This window comes from Oryzias latipes, chromosome 2 (assembly GCF_002234675.1).
Source record: "Oryzias latipes chromosome 2, ASM223467v1".
In the NCBI taxonomy this organism is placed as follows: domain Eukaryota; kingdom Metazoa; phylum Chordata; class Actinopteri; order Beloniformes; family Adrianichthyidae; genus Oryzias; species Oryzias latipes.
Window position 1 is genome coordinate 6,570,702 of NC_019860.2, and position 18,286 is coordinate 6,588,987.

At 44.0% G+C, this 18,286-nt stretch overlaps 2 protein-coding genes and 1 long non-coding RNA gene across 3 annotated transcripts in view; 2 read left to right on the top strand and 1 right to left on the bottom strand.

Moving 5' to 3' along the window:
- The window catches only part of LOC105355327 (NACHT, LRR and PYD domains-containing protein 12-like), a 1,049,862-nt gene that overhangs the window by 492,450 nt on the left and 539,126 nt on the right, over window positions 1-18,286 (top strand). The window lies entirely within an intron of this gene.
- On the bottom strand, window positions 4,380-5,422 carry LOC111948780. Its single transcript, XR_002874774.1, has 2 exons — window positions 5,326-5,422; window positions 4,380-4,858 (listed from the first exon to the last, which is right to left on the bottom strand). It is a non-coding gene; the product is annotated as an uncharacterized LOC111948780 (long non-coding RNA).
- LOC111946434 (protein NLRC3-like) lies at window positions 7,210-17,665 on the top strand. Its single transcript, XM_023949676.1, has 2 exons — window positions 7,210-8,981; window positions 17,464-17,665. Exons 1-2 carry the CDS (start codon window positions 7,210-7,212, stop codon window positions 17,648-17,650), a joined length of 1,959 nt encoding a protein of 652 aa, XP_023805444.1. The 3' UTR covers window positions 17,651-17,665.

Consider the following 18,286-nt stretch of genomic DNA (forward strand, 5'->3'; position numbering starts at 1 on the left):
GTTAAGATAAATCATTTTTTTGTTAGGTTACCTTAAATATAACACGCAGTTTTCAGACAGTTATTTTACTTTCATTCAAATTCATTAAATTAAGTAGGTGTAACTTTGGTGCTGCCGTTAGATCACCAAGGGATTGTGGGAAACCATTCCCTTTGCCTGTCTGGACTTTGACCAAATGTGTTTAGTTGTTTAGCTGTTTTACTGTGTTTTGTTGAGTTATTTTGTCCTTCTTTTCTCTGAACCATGAGTGAGAGTGAGGGAGAGGATAATGAGTTTATTCAAGACTCATACTGAGAAGTTAATATACAGTAAACCCTTGTTTTTCGCGGGGGTTACGTTCCAGAAAGAACCCGTGATAGGCAAAATCCGTGAAGTAGAAACCTCTTTTTTAACAATTATTATACAATTAAATACTCTATTATACATTGAAAAGAAAGAACAAACCATTTTACAGGCTCAAGCACTTGTTTCACAAATCAAAGTACTTTAAAAACGTTTCATTTTTCAACAAATAACTTCTGTACTGTACTGTCAAATAATAATTTGAATCATCGATGTAAACAGAAGGCTTCATATCGCGGAGATAAGCCCCGCCCACCGCGACCCGAGAGTAATGCTGCCCCACCCACCTGTGCTGCCCCGCCCACCTGTGCTGGCCCGCCTCCATCCAGGTGGACTCTTCCTGGTTGTGAATCAGTGAGCGGTGCTGCAGCTGCGTTGACACGGTGAGGGAGACTCTTCTTCTTCTTCCTCTTCATCTCTTCGCAGAAACTGAAGTGAGTTTGTTTCTGGAACTTTGTCTTCACTAACTTGACTGTTTGTTTCTGAATGTTTGGAGAAGATCTTCTTCTTTCTCTGCAAACTCTCATCACTGCTGTTTCCAAAGCTTCATCATTGTTTAGTACTGATCAACAACGTGGAGGACTCTTCTTCATCAAGTCAACAACAATCAACTGATGATTGTTGGGTTTTTCATTTCTGACTCCAAACCTTCCTTTTCTCCTCCATCCACGTCTGTGTTTGAACAGTGTTGGGAGGAACTCATTACTAAAGTAATAGATTACAGTTCCAGGTGACTGTGTGCTGGAATACAGTAGAGTCATATTTCCTCATTCCATGTACAGAAATTCTTTTATTCCATCAGACAATCAACCTAGAATAGAAATGTTTATAGCAGAGCGACCATGAGGCGTTAGTGGATAAAAGCTTTTCTTCACCAACTATAAATTCTATTTTTTCACATCATCTTAAGTTATTGTTTTAAATCTTCTGTTAGTCTTTATTGACTCTAAACTTTAGTTGTTGTGTTCCTCGTGGATGTTTAGTCTGTTTTTGCACAGAGTTGTCTGTCTAGTTTTTCTAGTTCAGTCATTTGAACTGGTATTGGAGCCACCATCAAAATAAAAAAAATAGTTGTTGAGAATGAAAGTTTTCCATTTATAAAGCAATAGTCTGCTTACTAAGAAAGGTTTAGGTAACAAAAAGGTCTTTGTTACCTAAGATGGAGAGAACATCGTCTTTCATTCAGAATTAGTTTACCTAATAAGGAAATACTACGTCATTTAGTGAGTCTACATTGTTTTATTGTAAGTGTAAGGACATTGTAGAAAATTTCAGGACACTGGACATCTTCAGAAGAAGATTCTTGACCCACAGGAAGTGGATTATTGGCAGCACCTTTTATGCCGTCTGCAGTGTAGCTGCAGAGGTGGGCGGTTGTTCCCTGCCGGTTCCCGTGTGGCGTTGGGGGGATTCCGGCTGCCGCTGCTGCTGCGGTGGGGGTCTTGGGGTGGGGATGGCTGGGCGCTCCTCCTTCTTTTCACGTTCCACCATCCATTTTAGAAGAACATAAACACTCACCTGAGCACAGGTGTTAGCTCACCTTTGCACTAACAGTTTGCATGACTGAATGACTGAAATATTTCACACTAGTTGGTTTTAAGGCATAAGTATGCGTGTGAACACTGTTTTGTGTACATGTCGACATGTGGACATTTTTGCAGCTAGCAGGGGTGTTGATAATATTTGAGTGTGTGTGGACAGGCCCCGCCCTTTTTGTACTACATTTGAACCTTACAGTAATGATAAACAGCCAGTAAACTCTTTGCTTTATGCTGCTTCATGGTCTTATCCCCCCCCCTCCTATTATCACCCTCCTACCCCCCCCTCTCTCTAACATCTCTCTCTCTTCTTCCCTTCTTTCCTTTTCCGTCCGGTCCAACACCAAAGATTTTCAGACATGATTGAAATTAATAAAGTTTGGCCTCAATTACAAAAGGGGTTTATCCAGACATACCTTTGGTTTGTCTGAAGATTAATAACCCCTCTTGTTAAAGTAAAATATGTCCAACACAAGAGGCCCTCAGCTCTCATCTGTCTGCCCAGCTGTTGGACAGGACAAGTTAAAAGAAGAAAAAAAACTACAGGCTCACAGGCCTGTAGTTCTCTGTTTGTTCTTTTTTCTAAGCATGTGTTCACTCTGGATAAGTGTTCAAATAAAATCGGCTACCATGGCCGTTTTGGTCCAGATGTTACGCTCCGACGCCGGATTGTATTCAGACTGAGGAATCTTAGAGTGAACTGAAGCTTAGTCTGATTGGAACCGAGACCACCTCCAAAATGGGTCAGGGACCAGGAACTGCTTGGATATATTCAGACTGAATATTCATTCCAAATTATCACGGGAAATGAACTCTGGTTCACTTTAAACCAAATGTGTCCAGTCTGAACCCACTTAAGAGGAATTCTGATCCTCCGATTGTGTTTACATCGTTTTCAGAAATGAACTTTACTAATAAAAAATCTTCATAAAAAGCAATTCATCCTTCAAAGAAATGAGAAAAACTTTGGTAAATTTGTCTCTTCAGAAGTTTTTCTTCTGCAGCTTTTGAAAAAGTAACCTGTAATGCTTTCCAGTTTAGAGGTTGAACAGTGGGAATCAAAGTCTCTGTTGGAGCTTTGAGAAGAAGCTTAGTTTAGTTTATTTTTTCCACAATATGTCACAAATGACAAATCACCTCACAATACAAAACGTGGAAAATTCATGTCTTTCTTTGTCTTCTCCTTATTCTTTGATTTCTGTCTGTTTTTCTTGATGCTTCATGTTTCTGATCATTTAACTTATTAAATAATATTTACAGAAACGACAAGAGGCGTTTCGGCAGACGACTCTCTTCTTTTTATTCACATCCGTCACATATGTCATCAACCTATGTCGGTGCGTGGAATCACACCGGATGTTAGAGTAGAAACAGGAAGATTCTTTCTTTGTCTAAGGCCGCATTTACACTGCAGGTCTTGATGCTCATATCCGATTTTCTGACTATATCCGATTTCTTTGAAGACCGCTTACATCATCTTTTAAAAGTGACCCGTATCTGATTTTTGCATTTACACTATACAATGCTGGAACTATCAAACGTAGACGTTCTGAGGACTACGTAGCAGTATTTCCGCATTCTGCGGACCTCTTTCGGACTTTTGTGATTGCGGTTGTCATGGAGGCAAGGCGGCGACGGAAGGAGGCGTTGCCTTGGGCGCTCCTGAGGGGATCCACGGGAGAGGAAAAGAAGGAGGACTGGTCGGCTCTCTCTGAGTTTTGAATGAGGAAGTGTTTGCAGACGTGCTGTACTAACAGTTTGATCCAAGTGTTGAACCTTTCCTGTGCGATGACTTCTCTTTTCTGACCGTAGTCAGAAACACACGGGAGATTTCCTCGGGGTTCACTTTTCCGTTCTGAACCCTCAGCCTCCAGAGTGGGTTAAGAAAGACTCCAAAACTTTTGGGCGAGACACCTTGTTTTTAATTTACGGTTCTCCGACAGTCCCCCGATCCGCGCTCACACCCCCCCCCCCTCTCCTTACACACACACACACACACACGCAAGCACGCACGCGCGCTCACACACACGGTCCCCATCATACACGCCCCCCAAAGAAATAAACAGCTTCTAGCCTGTTCCACAGCAACGGTGTCCCGCTTCATTAGTTACTGTTTGTGTCCGGACCGGATATAACAGCGGTTTCCAACTACGGTCTGAAGCCTGAGGCTGAAAGGTAACACGCTGACAGCAAAATCATCGCACAAAAAGCACCTTAATAAGTCATGTGATCTCAGTTGGTGGTGTTCTGAATTGACGTCACTGATGTACGACTCGCATTTACTGGGGAATATCCGATTTGTCTGCTTACTTGGCACACGGAAATATCCGATTCGTTTCCGATTTATTTCCACATATGAGAGAGGCCTGTATCCGATCTGAGAAAAACGGAATCCATGCGCTTTTGTCCTGCTTACACATTCACCGATCATATCCAATCTGTGCCACGTGAGAGGAAAAAATCTGAATCGGGTCACTTGAACCATGCAGTGTAAAGGCGGCCAAAGTGACTGAATGGAAGTGTTGCTGCTGCAGCTCCATGTCTCCACCTGGTGGAGGGAGAGCAGAAGTGCAGCAGCTGATGACAGCTTCCTCTGCCTCCCACTGCTGTCTGACTGCATTCACCTGAACCAGAAAGGAAACACAAGAGAAGAGCCAATCAGTGGAGGAGCAGCTGATCTGTTGGTGAAGGAGGATCACAGCTGATGATGAGGAGGGTTTCCTCTGCAGGTGAAGGAGGAAGGTGTGTGTGAGCTGATGTGGATCCAGTGAATCCAGCAGCATGAATCAGTGGGAGGAACCACAGGAGGGAGCCCCTCCCTCTAAAAAAAGCAGAGATGGTAACCATGACAACCAGAGCAAAGCTCAGAGGTGAGATGAACATCTCCAACTGTCCATGATCTTCTCCATGTCAGAGCTCAGGACTCACACCAGCAACCTTCATTCTTCACAGGAACCAACCTGGACCTGGATCTGGATCTAAATCCAGCTGGAGGTCTAACAGAGGATTATTTAAATAGATTAAAAAACAGTCGTTCAATAATGTAATGGATTAATTAATTGATTGATTGGAAGTTTTTTTTTCACAGTGAAAATGTCTGCATTTAGTGTCAAACAATTTGTCTCAGTGTCTCACTGCAGATTAGTCTCTTCATGGTCTTAGTTCAATAGTCAAACGTGGAAGATAATCTGATCAACCTCAATAACAAAATAAATTAGTTTTTGATATAACAAATGTTTTTCCATCAGGATCCAACAGATATTTCAAACTGACTGTGGATCTAAACCCAGCAGTGTTTTCTCCAAGACTAGAAAATCATCGGCTTCTAATCCAGACTTCAAAGACATCCATTTAGAAGAGGAACAGTAAGTATTTGTCAGAGTTTAAGGAGCATGTCAGAGCTCAGGACTCACACCAGCAACCTTGATTCTTCACAGGAACCAACCTGGACCTGGATCTGGATCTGGATCCAGCTGGGGGTCCAACAGGAGTGACACGTCAATGGATTCACCTTCTGACTTCAAAGCCATCCATTCAGGAGTGGAACAGTGAGTGTTTGACAGAGTTAAAGGAGGCTGGATTCTAGTTCAGATGATCAACAGTTTTCAGATGAAGGACTTGAGGTCTGGTTCAGTTCTGGATCTCTCTGATCAGACTCACTTGGAGCATCATGTGTGTGATGAGATCTTTTCTGTTGAGTCTTCTGAGAGTCTCTGAGAGACATCAGAGATGTTGGAGAAGAAAACATGTTGACTGCTGACTCTGACTGACAGCAGCTCCAGTCTAATGAGAAGAATCACTGCAGACTCCTAGGATTCAGATTTTCATGGCTTTACAAACGTCACTGTCATGGTGCCTCTGTCAGCTTTCCTCCCCCTCTCCTCGGCCTCTGATTCATCCCAGCTGCGTCCACTCAAGTCATCTGCCAGCCAGTCCTACTTGTTCCAGGAGCTCCAAGACCAGGATTCATCGCCAGTTCGTTGCCTCTAATGGTGCTAGCCTGGTCTACTCACAGTCTCTGGTTATGTACCTCTCGCCTTTGCCTCACAAACACTTTGTCCTGTTTCCAGGAATCTCATACCCACGAGTGGACGTCCAAAGCTGGACACGCCAACCAGAAGTTCATCTGGATTTACTTACCTCTCTGATGGACCTCCCAGAACGCCAAGCCGCCTCATGAGCCATCGCCGATCCTGAAGTCTCGCCCCGGACCCACAGACCCTCTCCAGCCACGCCACCTCCCTGCCGCACCGGAATGTCCTCATCAGCGGAGCAAAATAAACTCTTAATTATCCAAACTCACCTTCTGTCTTCCTTCCGGGTTTCAGCATCTGGGTCTGCCTAGCCTTGCTAGCTATGACAATCACATTGTTCTAGTTTGACTTTCTGCTCTCAGAATTTCTACATTTCTACATGGAGAATTGGAATCAGCTTTTCTAGAAAAAAGTCTGGATTGACTGACAGAAAATGCTGAAATATTTTCCCTCCAACTGGAAACTGTTGATCCAAACATGTCATGTTATTCCAGACTAAACAGCTCAGTCTGTGTTCATGTCAAAGTCCATCAGCTGTTCATGAAGAAGCAGATCCTCCAACACTCTGATGGTTTTGTGTTTGCAGAGGTCAACAGGTCACACACAGAGTCCAGTCTGCAGCCTCCAGCTGTGGCTCCATGAAGAGTGACCGGTCCAAAAGTCATCCTCTAGCCTTCAGAACAGAACCAGGATCTTCAGACTCACAGTAAGAAGCAGTTTCTAGTGAACAAAGCAGAGTTCAGCTCTCAGCAGGAACAACAATGTTCTCATCAAGAACATCAGCTGATCCATCCAGGAAGGTCAACCATCTGCTGTGAGCGCTTTAGGTCTGAGAGGAAAGAAAAGAGTTGGACAACTCTTGAGGACACACAGCTCAGTCTGTGAGGATGAAGCAAACAGCTGAACTTTTCTCTGAGCTCAGTCCAGACATGAGCTCCAAACACAGCTAAGGCATCATTTAGACCTTCAGATGGACTAGATCTGCTCTGGTTTCACCTGGAAACACATTTGCTCACATTCAGCACAGTCTGGATCACAATATCTGAGTCTGAAGATCAGAGAGGATCTGCTCCATGATCAGAGTTAGTCTGGAACTTCCCACTGACTGCTTTGATTGTTGTTCACTAACGTTTCTCCTTCGTGTCCACAGACAGAAGAAGAGGAGCGGACCCCAGTCTGCAGAAAGACCCAGAGCTGGTGAGTCAGAGCCTGATCATCTGCTGATGGATTCTTCTGGAAACACTCATGAAGGAGCTTTCTTCTCTGCTCTTTCAGCAGATGTTGGTCTGCAGGAGATGTTTGGAGAACATCAGATCAGTCTGAGGAGCAGAAGTGAACATGTGGCTGAAGGAACTGAAGAAGCAGGAAGAGAGACGCTCCTCAACAGGGTCTACACTGAGCTCTACATCACAGAGGGACTGAGACCAGAGGGTCACACCCAACATGAGGTGATGCAGCTGGAGACCACCACCAAGACCAACCAGCTCCATGACACTGCAATCAAGAACCCAGACATCTTCAAAGTCCTCCCTGACCAACACAGATCCATCAGAGTGGTTCTGACCAGCGGAGTTGCTGGAGCTGGAAAAAGCTTCTCAGTGCAGAAGTTCACTCTAGACTGGGCCGAGGGCTTGGAGAACCAAGACATCAGTGCTGTGGTTCCTCTGTCCTTCAGGGAGATGAACTTGATCAGAGATGAGCAGCACAGTCTTCTCTCTCTGATCCAGCTGTTCCATCCAACACTCCAGAAGATCCCAGCAGAACAGCTGTCTGTCTGCAAACTTCTGTTCATCTTTGATGGTCTGGATGAAAGCAGACTTTCTCTGGACTTCAACAACAGTCCGCTGGTGTCTGATGTCACACACAAGTCCTCAGTCAACGTGCTGCTCACTAACCTCATCCAGGGACGTCTGCTGCCCTCAGCTCTAGTCTGGATCACTTCCAGACCTGCAGCAGCCAATCAGATCCCTCCTTCATGTGTGGACAGACTGACAGAAGTCCGAGGCTTCAATGATGCTCAGAAGGAGGAGTACTTCAGGAGGAGGTTCCCAGATGAAGAGCTGTCCAGCAGAATCATCTCCCACATCAAGGGCTCCATGTCCCTCTACATCATGTGTGAAGTTCCAGTCTTCTGCTGGATCACTGCTGTGGTTCTGGAGAACCTGCTGACCACAGAGCAGAGAGGAGAGCTGCCCACCACCCTGACTGACATGTACTCCCACTTCCTGATGGTCCAGACAAAGAGGAAGAAGAACAAGTACCAGCAGGAACATCAGACAAGTCCACAAGAGCTGACAGAGACTGACAGGGAAGTTCTTCTGAAGCTGGGGAGGCTGGCATTTGAACATCTGGAGAAAGGAAACATCATGTTCTACCAAGAAGACCTGCAGCAGTGTGGTTTGGATGTCACAGAGGCCTCAGTGTACTCTGGAGTTTGTACTGAGATCTTCAGAAGAGAGTGTGGGATCTTCCAGAAACCGGTCTACAGCTTTGTTCATCTGAGCGTTCAGGAGTTTCTGGCTGCAGTCTACATGTTCCACTGTTACTCCAACCGGAAGGTAAAGGTCATTGAGGACTTCCTGAAGAATGACATGGAGAACCCATCCATGGAAGTGTTTCTGAGTAGAGTCATGGAGAAATCCCTGCAGAGTCAAACTGGACACCTGGACCTGCTGGTTCGCTTCCTTCATGGTCTCTCTGTGGAGTCCAACCAGAGACTCTTAGGAGGCCTGCTGGGTCAGACAGAGAAGAATCCAGAAACCATCCAGAGAGCCATCAACAACCTGAAGGAGATCAACAGTAAAGGAGTCTCTCCTGACAGAAGCATCAACATCTATCACTGTCTGATGGAGATGAAGGACCTCTCAGTTCATCAGGAGATCCAAGAGTTCCTAAAGTCAGAGAACAAATCAGAGAAGGAACTCTTAGAGATCCACTGCTCAGCTCTGGCCTACACTCTGCTGATGTCAGAGGAGGTTCTGGAGGAGCTTGACCTAAAGCAGTACAACACATCAAATGAGGGTAAACGGAGACTGATCCCAGCTGTGAGGAACTGCAGAAAGTTCAGGTAAGTCCAGAAGTGATTGTGATGATAAATCAGATCAGTGTTCGGATTGATTTAAAAAGAATAAAAGGTTTGAAAATGATTAGAAATAAAAACATGAAATAAGAAAATCCGTTCAATAATGTTCATAGTGTCTGTATTGATAACTGACATCTCAGGTTTTTCTATTGTCAGACACGGCTATGTTTTTCACATATCTGACATTTCTCGACAGATGTCTTCCATTTTTGTCAGAGTCGTCATCAGATGGTAGTGATTTGACATAAATAAGTTGATCGTTACTGAGGCGGAGTCATCTGTCAAACGTTGACAGGCGACTTCGCCCAGTGTTGTTTGTTTGTGAAAAAGCAAGAAGGCCCCCCTCATCCTGGTTCATGGAAGTGTGGGCTTTCGAATACGAGTTTGAGGGAGACAAAGTTCGTGGGCAGGATTCTTGAACCTTGTCGTGGCATGGCGATCTTGAGGAGCGTGGACGCTCAGTGGACGCGTGGCGTGGCTGTGGTCTAGGTGAGAACAGAAGCTGTGGCTCACAGTGGCAGAAAACGTCAGCGGTGGAAGGCTGAGGCTGCTGCTGCTCGAGATGGTGAACTCAGGTGACTCTCGTGGCGTGAGAATGTAACCATCAGGGTTAACAGACTGGCGAAGACTGATGAAGCTGGGTCTCCTTAAGTAGCAGGTTGTTTGATGAGTTGAGTAGTCACAGCTGAGGGAGATGAGCAGCAGAGCTGGAGGGGGAGGAGTCTGACAGGCCACCATGACAGTACCCCCCTTCAACGACCGCCTCATGGTGGACCAGGGCAATGATCCAGATGATCACGGAAAAAGTCGCGGATGAGGGAAGGGTCGAGGATGAGGGAACGGGAAACCCATGAACGTTCCTCAGGACCGTACCCTTCCCAATCCACCAGGTACTGATGACCACGGCCACGGCGACGGACATCCAGGATCCGAGAGACAGTGAACACCGGAGCCCAATCAATGATACGGGCGGGAGGAGGGGAAGTGGAAGGTGGGCACAACGGGCTGTCCTGAACAGGTTTAATGTGAGAGATGTGGAACGTGGGGTGTACCTTGAGTGCGGCAGGCAGACGTAGACGGACACAGGAGAGGTTGAGAATGCGGTCAATGACGTAGGGGCCGATGAATCTAGGTGCCAGTTTAGGAGATGAGGCCTGCAGAGGGATGTTTTTAGACGAGAGCCACACCTTTTGACTGACCTGGTACGAGGGGCCCGCCACCCTGTGTTGGTTGGCGATTCTGCAGTTGTCCTCCTTAGTGCGTAGCAGAGCCTCTCTAGTCTGGTTCCAGACACGCTGGCAGCGCTGGTGATGGTGCTGAACAGACGGAACGGCTAGGTCTAGCTCCTGAGCGGGGAAAAAAGAAGAGAATAACCCAACAAAGCTTCGAAGGGAGAGACCCCAGTAGCAGAGCAAACGTGGGAATTGTGGGAATATTCTATCCAGACTAAGAAGTTAGCCCAATCAGATGGATTCTGGGCTGCTAGGCAACGAAGAACAGCCTCTAGCTCTGCATTCGCTCGCTCAGCTTGACCATTGGTCTGGGAATGGTAACCGGAGGACAAACTGACCATGGCCCCCAGAGCAGAACAAAAGGCTTTCCAGACGTGGGAAAAAAATTGAGGGCCTCTGTCAGAAACGATATCTGCTGGGAGGCTATTATAACGGAAAACATGGTGAACCAAAAGATCAGCAGTTTCAGTGGCAGATGGTAACTGTGGTAATGGAATAAATTGGGCGGCTTTGGAAAAACGATCAATGACCGTGAAAATAACAGTTACCCTTGGACGCGGGTAACCTAGTTTCAACATCCACTGCAATATGTGACCAGGGTCTATGAGGCGTGGGCAGAGGATGTAGGAGGCCGAGCGCAAGTTGTACAGGCGGCGACGTATTCACGAACATTCTTGCCCATTTTAGACCAGAAAAATCTTTTTCGTAGGAGGTTAAGAGTCCGGAAAGGCGAGGACGTCAGATCTAAGTGAGGAGGGAGGACGTCAAGGATGTCAGATCTAAGTGAGGAAGGAGTGAAGAGGACACCATCAGGACAGGAGTCGGGTTTAGGTTCCTCACCTTGGGCATTGATCACCCGGTTTTCGACATCCCAGGTTAGATTTCCAACAATACAGGTGGATGGAAGGATGGTGGTAGGAGCCGAGGAGTCGTCCGGACTGAATTGGCTTGAGAGGGCATCAGGTTTGGTGTACCGACAGCCAGGTCTGTAAGTAATGGTAAATTTGAATCTGTCAAAAAATAAACACCACTGAGCTTGACGTGAGTTAAGGCGTTAGGCAGAATGTAAGTTGGCCAGGTTTTTATGATCGTCCAGACTATGAACGGTAGATCGTCTCCGTCTAGCCAATGCCGCCACTCCTCCAGAGCGAGCTTGATGGCCAGCAGCTCACGATTACTCACGTCGTAGTTTCTTTCCGCAGGAGACAGTTTCCGTGAAAAGAATGCACAGGGTTTGAGTTTTCCAGAGGAAAGTTCCTTTTGTGAGAAAACGGCGCCGACCCCGGTATCTGAGGCGTCGACCTCCACAATGAACTGCCGGGTAGTATCGGGTTGAGTGAGTATGGCCGCAGAACTAAACAAGGACTTGAGGGTGTCAGGGTTCCACCGGAAAGGTTTGGTGGTGGAGGTCAGCTGAGTTAATGGAGCGGCGATGCTACTGTAGTTCCTAATAAACCTTCTATAAAAATTTGCAAAGCCAAGGAACTGCTGTAGCTTTTTGTGAGAGGCAGGCGGTTCCCACTGGGTAACGGCTTCGATTTTAGCTGGGTCGGGGCGAATGCTCCCTGACTCGTGGATGTACCCGAGAAACTGGACGGAGGAAGCGTGAAATTGACACTTTTCAGCCTAAACAAATAATTGGTTCTCGAGCAGACGGGCTAGGACTTGACGTACATGGTTCTCGTGTTGGACGAGATCACTAGAGAAAATCAGAATATCATCGAGATATACAAAAATGAAACGACTAATGAAATATCTAAGGACGTCGTTCACCAGCCTCTGAAAGACGGCTGGTGCGTTGTTTAAACCAAAAGGCATGACCAGGTACTCATAGTGGCCCAGAGGTGTATTAAATGCGGTCTTCCATTCATCCCCTTCTTTAATGCGAACTAGATGGTAAGCATTGCGTAGATCGAGTTTGGAAAAGATCTGAGCGCCATGGACCGAATCAAAAACCGAGCTGATGAGAGGGAGAGCGTATTTATCTTTGATGGTAATGGCGTTTAGTTCACGGTAATCAGTACAAGGTCGCAGGGTTTTATCCTTCTTCTCCACAAAGAAAAAACCTGCACCAACAGGTGAAGAGGAAGGACAGATGTGACCAGAAGAGAGGGCCTCATGGATATAAGTTTCCATTGCGGACTTTTCGAGACCTGACAAGTTATAAAGATGACCTTTAGGCAAAGTGACCCCCTGAAGGAGCTCAATAGCGCAATCATAGGGTGGGTGGAACGGTAAAGCATTAGCTTTACATTTGCTAAAAACAGCTTTGAGATCATGATAACAGGAAGGGACAGTAGAGAGATCTACTACACTTAACTACACTTAACACACCTACCACTATCCTAACTATAGGAGGCAGGATCCTCACTAAACATATGGCAAATGGGGCAGAAAAGATGTAGGGAACCAGTGGAGGTAGGAGTCATGCTAAGTGCTAAACTAATGCTAGCAGTGTTTAGCTAAGTAGAAGCAGTTGCAAGCTTTGAGTAAAGTGAACAACACAGTAGTGCATTCATTAGTATACCAAAGATTTTTCTAAAAAGGATGTGGATGTGAATATTAACCAGAAGAAACTTATGTCAGGAAATATTAGGCAGGCTGATGCCAAACAGAAGAAAACAGTCAAACAACAATCCGGCATTGAATTAGGCTCACTCAGAAATGACATTGTCAGTTCTTACTCTCTTATTCTTCTGTTAAAGATCTGAGTCCAACATACAGCAGTGCAGACAGAAAATCAGGGAAATCTGTCTGACATCTGCTTTTCATGAGATTGTATTGATTTGTTTACCAAGTTACATTGAAATGATTCTTTTAGACATCTTTTTTCTATTTTTCTGGATTGGATTGGATTTTCCTATGGCGTGGGTTTTCTCCGGGATCTCCGGCTTCCTCCCACCATCCAAAAACATGCTTCATAGGTTAATTGGCAACTCTAAATTGTCCCTAGGTGTGAGTGTGAGAGTGAATGGATGTGTGATTGAGGATATTCCACCCTGCGACAGACTGGCGACCAGTCCAGGGCATCCCTTGCCTACGCCCAAGTGGCCGGGATAGGCTCCGGCAACCCCGTGACCCCGAAAGGGAATAAAACGGTTAAGAAGATGAATGAATGGATTCATATTTCTCTGCTGCTTCTAGAAAAATCCTAAAGTTTGAGATCAAATTAAGCAGAAAATCTATTGGATCAATCCAGGCTTCTGGAATCTGAAAATGCTGTTTATGTTGTTTATGAGGTTTTATTGTGAAAGTCCTTATTGTTTAGACCAATGGTCCCCAACCTTTTTATTGCCAGGGACTGGTATGACATCAGAAAAAGTTTTCACTGACCGGTCTTTAATATATGGCAGGCAATTGTTGTAGCATTGCTTCAGTGAAGGAGGAACAGAAACTCAAACTTGAGCTTCTCTTTTGACTCGCATAACATTGTACATCGCACAGTAATCATCATCCTCTCCACTTCCCATCCTCATGGTGCAACAAAGAAGTACTGTCTATTAAATGTAGCATTCTTTTTTTATGGAAGCGAAGGCTCATCTTCTGTATCCTGGCAGGGTGTTTTCCCTTTGGCAAAGAAACATTCCAAAGAGGTTTGTTTTTTTTACTAATTTTGCTAGCGCCTGGGTTTTTATTTGAGTGGTAAGCTATCACGTGACCGAGAAGAGCACCTTGGCCTGCGTCAAGAGTGACGTAGACGGATTTTACAGAGAATCTGGCAAATTTTCAGGATGAAGCATCTTTCAAATTCTGAAATAAATAAAACGGAGGTTATGTAAGTTATTTATTCTTTCTGTGCGGCCCCGGTCCGGAGGTCATTTGGTACCGGTACTGAAGCTGTGGCTGTTTCTGAAGGTCACCATGAGAGGCAGACCATGATACTTCCTCCGCATGCAGCTGCAGAGAAAGGGAGAGGAGCAGGTGTCAGCAGCAGCTGTGGATGCAGAAAGTTGTTCATGGATCTGTCAGCACAGAAAGCTGCATGTTAGTCAGTGACTGCACTCATGTTCACACCCATGCTCCAGCTGATCTTGAAGGAGATGTTGTCATGGAAACAGGTTTCTCATAGCTGGAAGAAGCTCATCTTCAGGATCAGACAGGAGAAGATGTAGAAGTTGTTCCTGAAAATAAAATAGAAAGATGAAGTTAGCAGCCATCTGTAGAGTTTGATTGTATTTCACCTTCAAGCCCAACAGAACAACAATGCTGAGTCCTCATTCCACAGAGAGTTCCAGGTTGAAGTATACATGAAGCCTGCTCACACAGATCAGTACCTTTTATTTGATTCAAACCACCCTTTAGAGCACAAACTAGGCATTATTCAGACAGTACAACACAGACCCCAGGAGGTGCCCACAAGATCTGACGGTAAGAAGAAAGAAGAGCAACATATCTGTCAAGCCCTACAAACCTGTGGATATCCCAACTGGGCATTCACCGGATCCCAACATACAAGAGAACAAGACAAGCAGGAACAAGAGCCTAAAGGGAATAGTATTTCAATTCCATATATCTCAGGCTTGTCTGAAAAGCTAAAAAGGATTTTCCGACAACATAACATCCCAGTTCATCTCAAACCAGTTAAAACTCTCAGACAACAAACTCTCAGACAAAAACTGCTTCATCCAAAGGACAAAATTCCTAGCTATAAACAGGGTAATTTTGTGCACTCTATCCACTGCAAAGAGAACTGCAATGGGCAGTATATAGGACAAACCAAAAAACCTCCTCAGAGCCAACCCAAGTGGACCTGAGTCTGCAGTACACCTCCACCTGAAGGCCACAAACCACTCGTTCGAGGACAGTGAAGTCCGAATTCTAGCCAGAGAGAAAGGATGGTTTGAACGAGGAGTGAAAGAAGCAATCTTTGTCAAAAAAGAGAAACCTTCTCTTAACTAGAAGGAGCTGCATTTCCAGAAGAAAATGCAGGGTTGAATGCTGTATTGCTGAAAGAAAGCTTAATTTGTTAAAGAAATCGCTGAACTGAGCTGAAAGAGGTCAACATTTTAAAAGTAAAATGGTTAAAATAGGTGAAAAACTGTAAAAGAAGTTAAGCACAAGGATTTCCTATGTATTTTAATGGAGCAAAAATCCTGGAATATCTTAAAAAGTTCAATGATTTGAATGACCAAAAGTAATAACTGTAATAAGTTGAAAGGGTTGAACATTTTAAAAGTTGAATGGTAGAAAAATTTAAAGTGTCCGAACCGGGTCTCGAACTGGGAACCTCATGCACCATAACTTCCCAATGTATATTAATAGGGCAAAAATTTCCGGAAAAACTGGAATATCTTAAAAAGTACAAGGATTTGAAAAACCTGAAGTCATAGCACCCATAAGTTGAAAGAGCTGAACATTTTAAAAGTTGAATGGTTAAAATAGGTTAAAAATTGTAGAAGTAGTTAAGTCAAAAAACGGCGTAAGATAGGCGTAAAGAATAAACTAGAAGGAGCTGCATTTCCAGAAGAAAATGCAGGGTTGAATGCTGTATTCCTGAATGAAAGCTGAATTTGCTGAAGAAATGGCTGAACTTGAAATGTTTAATGATCAAAAGTAATAGTAGGAATAAGCTGGAAAAGCTGAACATTGTAATAGTAGAATGATTAAAATAGGTCAAAAATTGTAGAAGGAGTTAAACATGAAAGCTGAAATTGTTGAGGAAATGGCTGAACTGTTTGAAGAATTTGACGATTTGAATGAACAAATGTATTAGTGGAAAGGAATGAGCTGAAAGAGCACAACTGTTTAATAGTAGAATGGTTAAAGTAGGTAACCTGTAAAAGGAGTTTTGCCATAAGATTCCCTATGTATTTTAATGGAGCAAAAATCCTGAAAAATTCTGGAATATCTCCAAAAGTTCAAAGATTTGAAGATAAAAAAAACAACAGTTATAGCAGGAATACGCTCAAAAAGTTGAATATAGTAATAGTAGAATGGCCAAAATAGGTCAAATTTTGTAGAAGGAGTTAAGCATGAAAGCTGAAATTGTTGAAAATTTTAATAGTTCAATGATTGAAAAATTTGAAGTGTCCGAACCGGGTCTCGAACCAGGAACCTCTTGCACCATAACTTCCATATGTATTTTAATAGGGCAAAAAATCCCTGAAAAACTGGAATATCTTAAAAATTTGAAGGATTTGAAAAACCTGAAGTCATAGCAGGAATCAGCTGAAAGAGCTGAACATTTTAAAAGTTGAATGGTTAAAATAGGTTAAAAATTGTAGAAGGAGTTAAGTGCCGAAAAACGGCGCAAGATAGCAGAAGAGGAAAACAAAGGGTTGAATGCTTACAGCATTCAACCAATAAGAATGGTGGTCTCAGGTTTATCCTTCCAACCATCTACGGCAGTGTTCTGAAACCCAAACAAACAAATCAGTTCCACCTGGGTCTTAACAACTGAAAGAGATGACCAGTTTGGGGAGGTAGTCATTGGACTCTTAACGACCCGAAACCATGAAGGCTAAGTGGACAACACCATCCAGTTTCAGGTCTGACTTCTCCCCCATGAGGGCATATACCAGCTCTTTTACCAGCTAATTCAAAATTGACAAAGCCTCTTGGATAAGAGGTGAAACATCTTCTAACTTTAAAAAAGAAAGCCAGATGACAACCCCTAAACTTACTACTATGATGGAATCAACCTGGATGAACGAGAGTATTCATAGACAAGAAACACTTTGTCAGTCAGCTGGTAACAGACCCTGCCCCCAGAATGTGGTGTTTCCATGACAACATAAACAGCTTCAAGAAAGCATCAAGTACAGATTTAGAAAGCTCTTTGAGAATAGAAACAGTCACCTTTGCATCATTCTGTCAAGAAGACCTTCTAAAAAGTTCTGCCTGAAGGTTGGTGCTGCTGTGGTTCTGTTTATGACAGGAGACGTGGACCTGAGGAGGAAACTGGATTCAAAGTTCTGCAACAGAACAGAAAGATGAACTGTTGTTGTTTACAGCTTCAGAGCTGAAAACATGGAAATATCATTTTGGAAATGAAAACCAAAAACTCTCATGAAACTGGATCATATCAAAAATTTAAAAACTGTCTACATTCAATCATCATCATCGTCATGGTCAGAGTGACAGCAGTCAGTCTTTGTGATCCAGATTCTACTGTTAACTTTGTGGTTCATAATGAAGATGAAGCTCTGTTGAAGAGAGAAATGTCCAACTGGAACTTCATCACAGCCTGAATTTATCATAAGATCACCTGTTTCTGTCTTTGTTTCTCTTTCCAGAATTCCACGATGTGGAATCTCAGAGACTGAATGTGAAATTGTGGCCTCCTCTCTGAAGTCCAACCCATCCCATCTGACAGAACTGGACCTGTACAGAAACAGCCTGGAGGATTCATCCCTGGAGGTTCTGTGTTCTGGACTGGAGAGTCCAAGCTGCAGACTGCAGACTTTGAGGTCAGAACATTGAAGCTGCTGGTTGGTTCATTTCCATACTTGTAGTTCTTCACTGAAGCTGAAAGGTTTGGATTTAAAGATTTCCTATATTTTCCAGAAATTGAACATCTTTGATTCCTTTTTAAGAGTCTTAGAATAAAGATGTTTCCATGCCAATAAAAGATTCCGCTGTAGAAACATTTGCTAGATTTATGAGTTTAAAGAATCAGAAAACAAACTCGAAATCAAACTAATGACAGACTAGTCATCCTGACGAAACCTGCCAGAAAGCTGACCAAGGTCAAAAATCAATTTAGTATATAATAAAACACAGGACAGATACTTTCAGCAAATAAACATGTTTATTAAGTAGTTATAACAATCCCAATTAAACATATATAGAATGTAGAACATGTAATTAATAATGGCATAATACATCTATCCATCTTCCTCCTCTTATCCGGGACCGATAAGAGGAGCAGAAGTCAAAGCAAAGATGCCCAGACTTCCCTCGCCCTGGCCACTTCCTTCAGGTCCTCTATGAAAAACCCCAAGGCGTTCCCAAGCCATCCGAGAGACATAGTCTCTCCAACTTGTCCTGGGTCTTCCACGGAGCCTCCGCCCATTGGGAAAAATTTCTAATAGGTCTACAGGTTTGGCTATAATGACA

Bases quoted from the DNA above. Each gene is read 5' to 3' on its own strand.
- LOC111946434 (XM_023949676.1), top strand. From the start codon at position 7,210: ATGTTTGGAGAACATCAGATCAGTCTGAGGAGCAGAAGTGAACATGTG. The intron at 8,982-17,463 runs GTAAGTCCAGAA...TTCTCTTTCCAG, and splicing joins AGGAACTGCAGAAAGTTCAG to AATTCCACGATGTGGAATCT.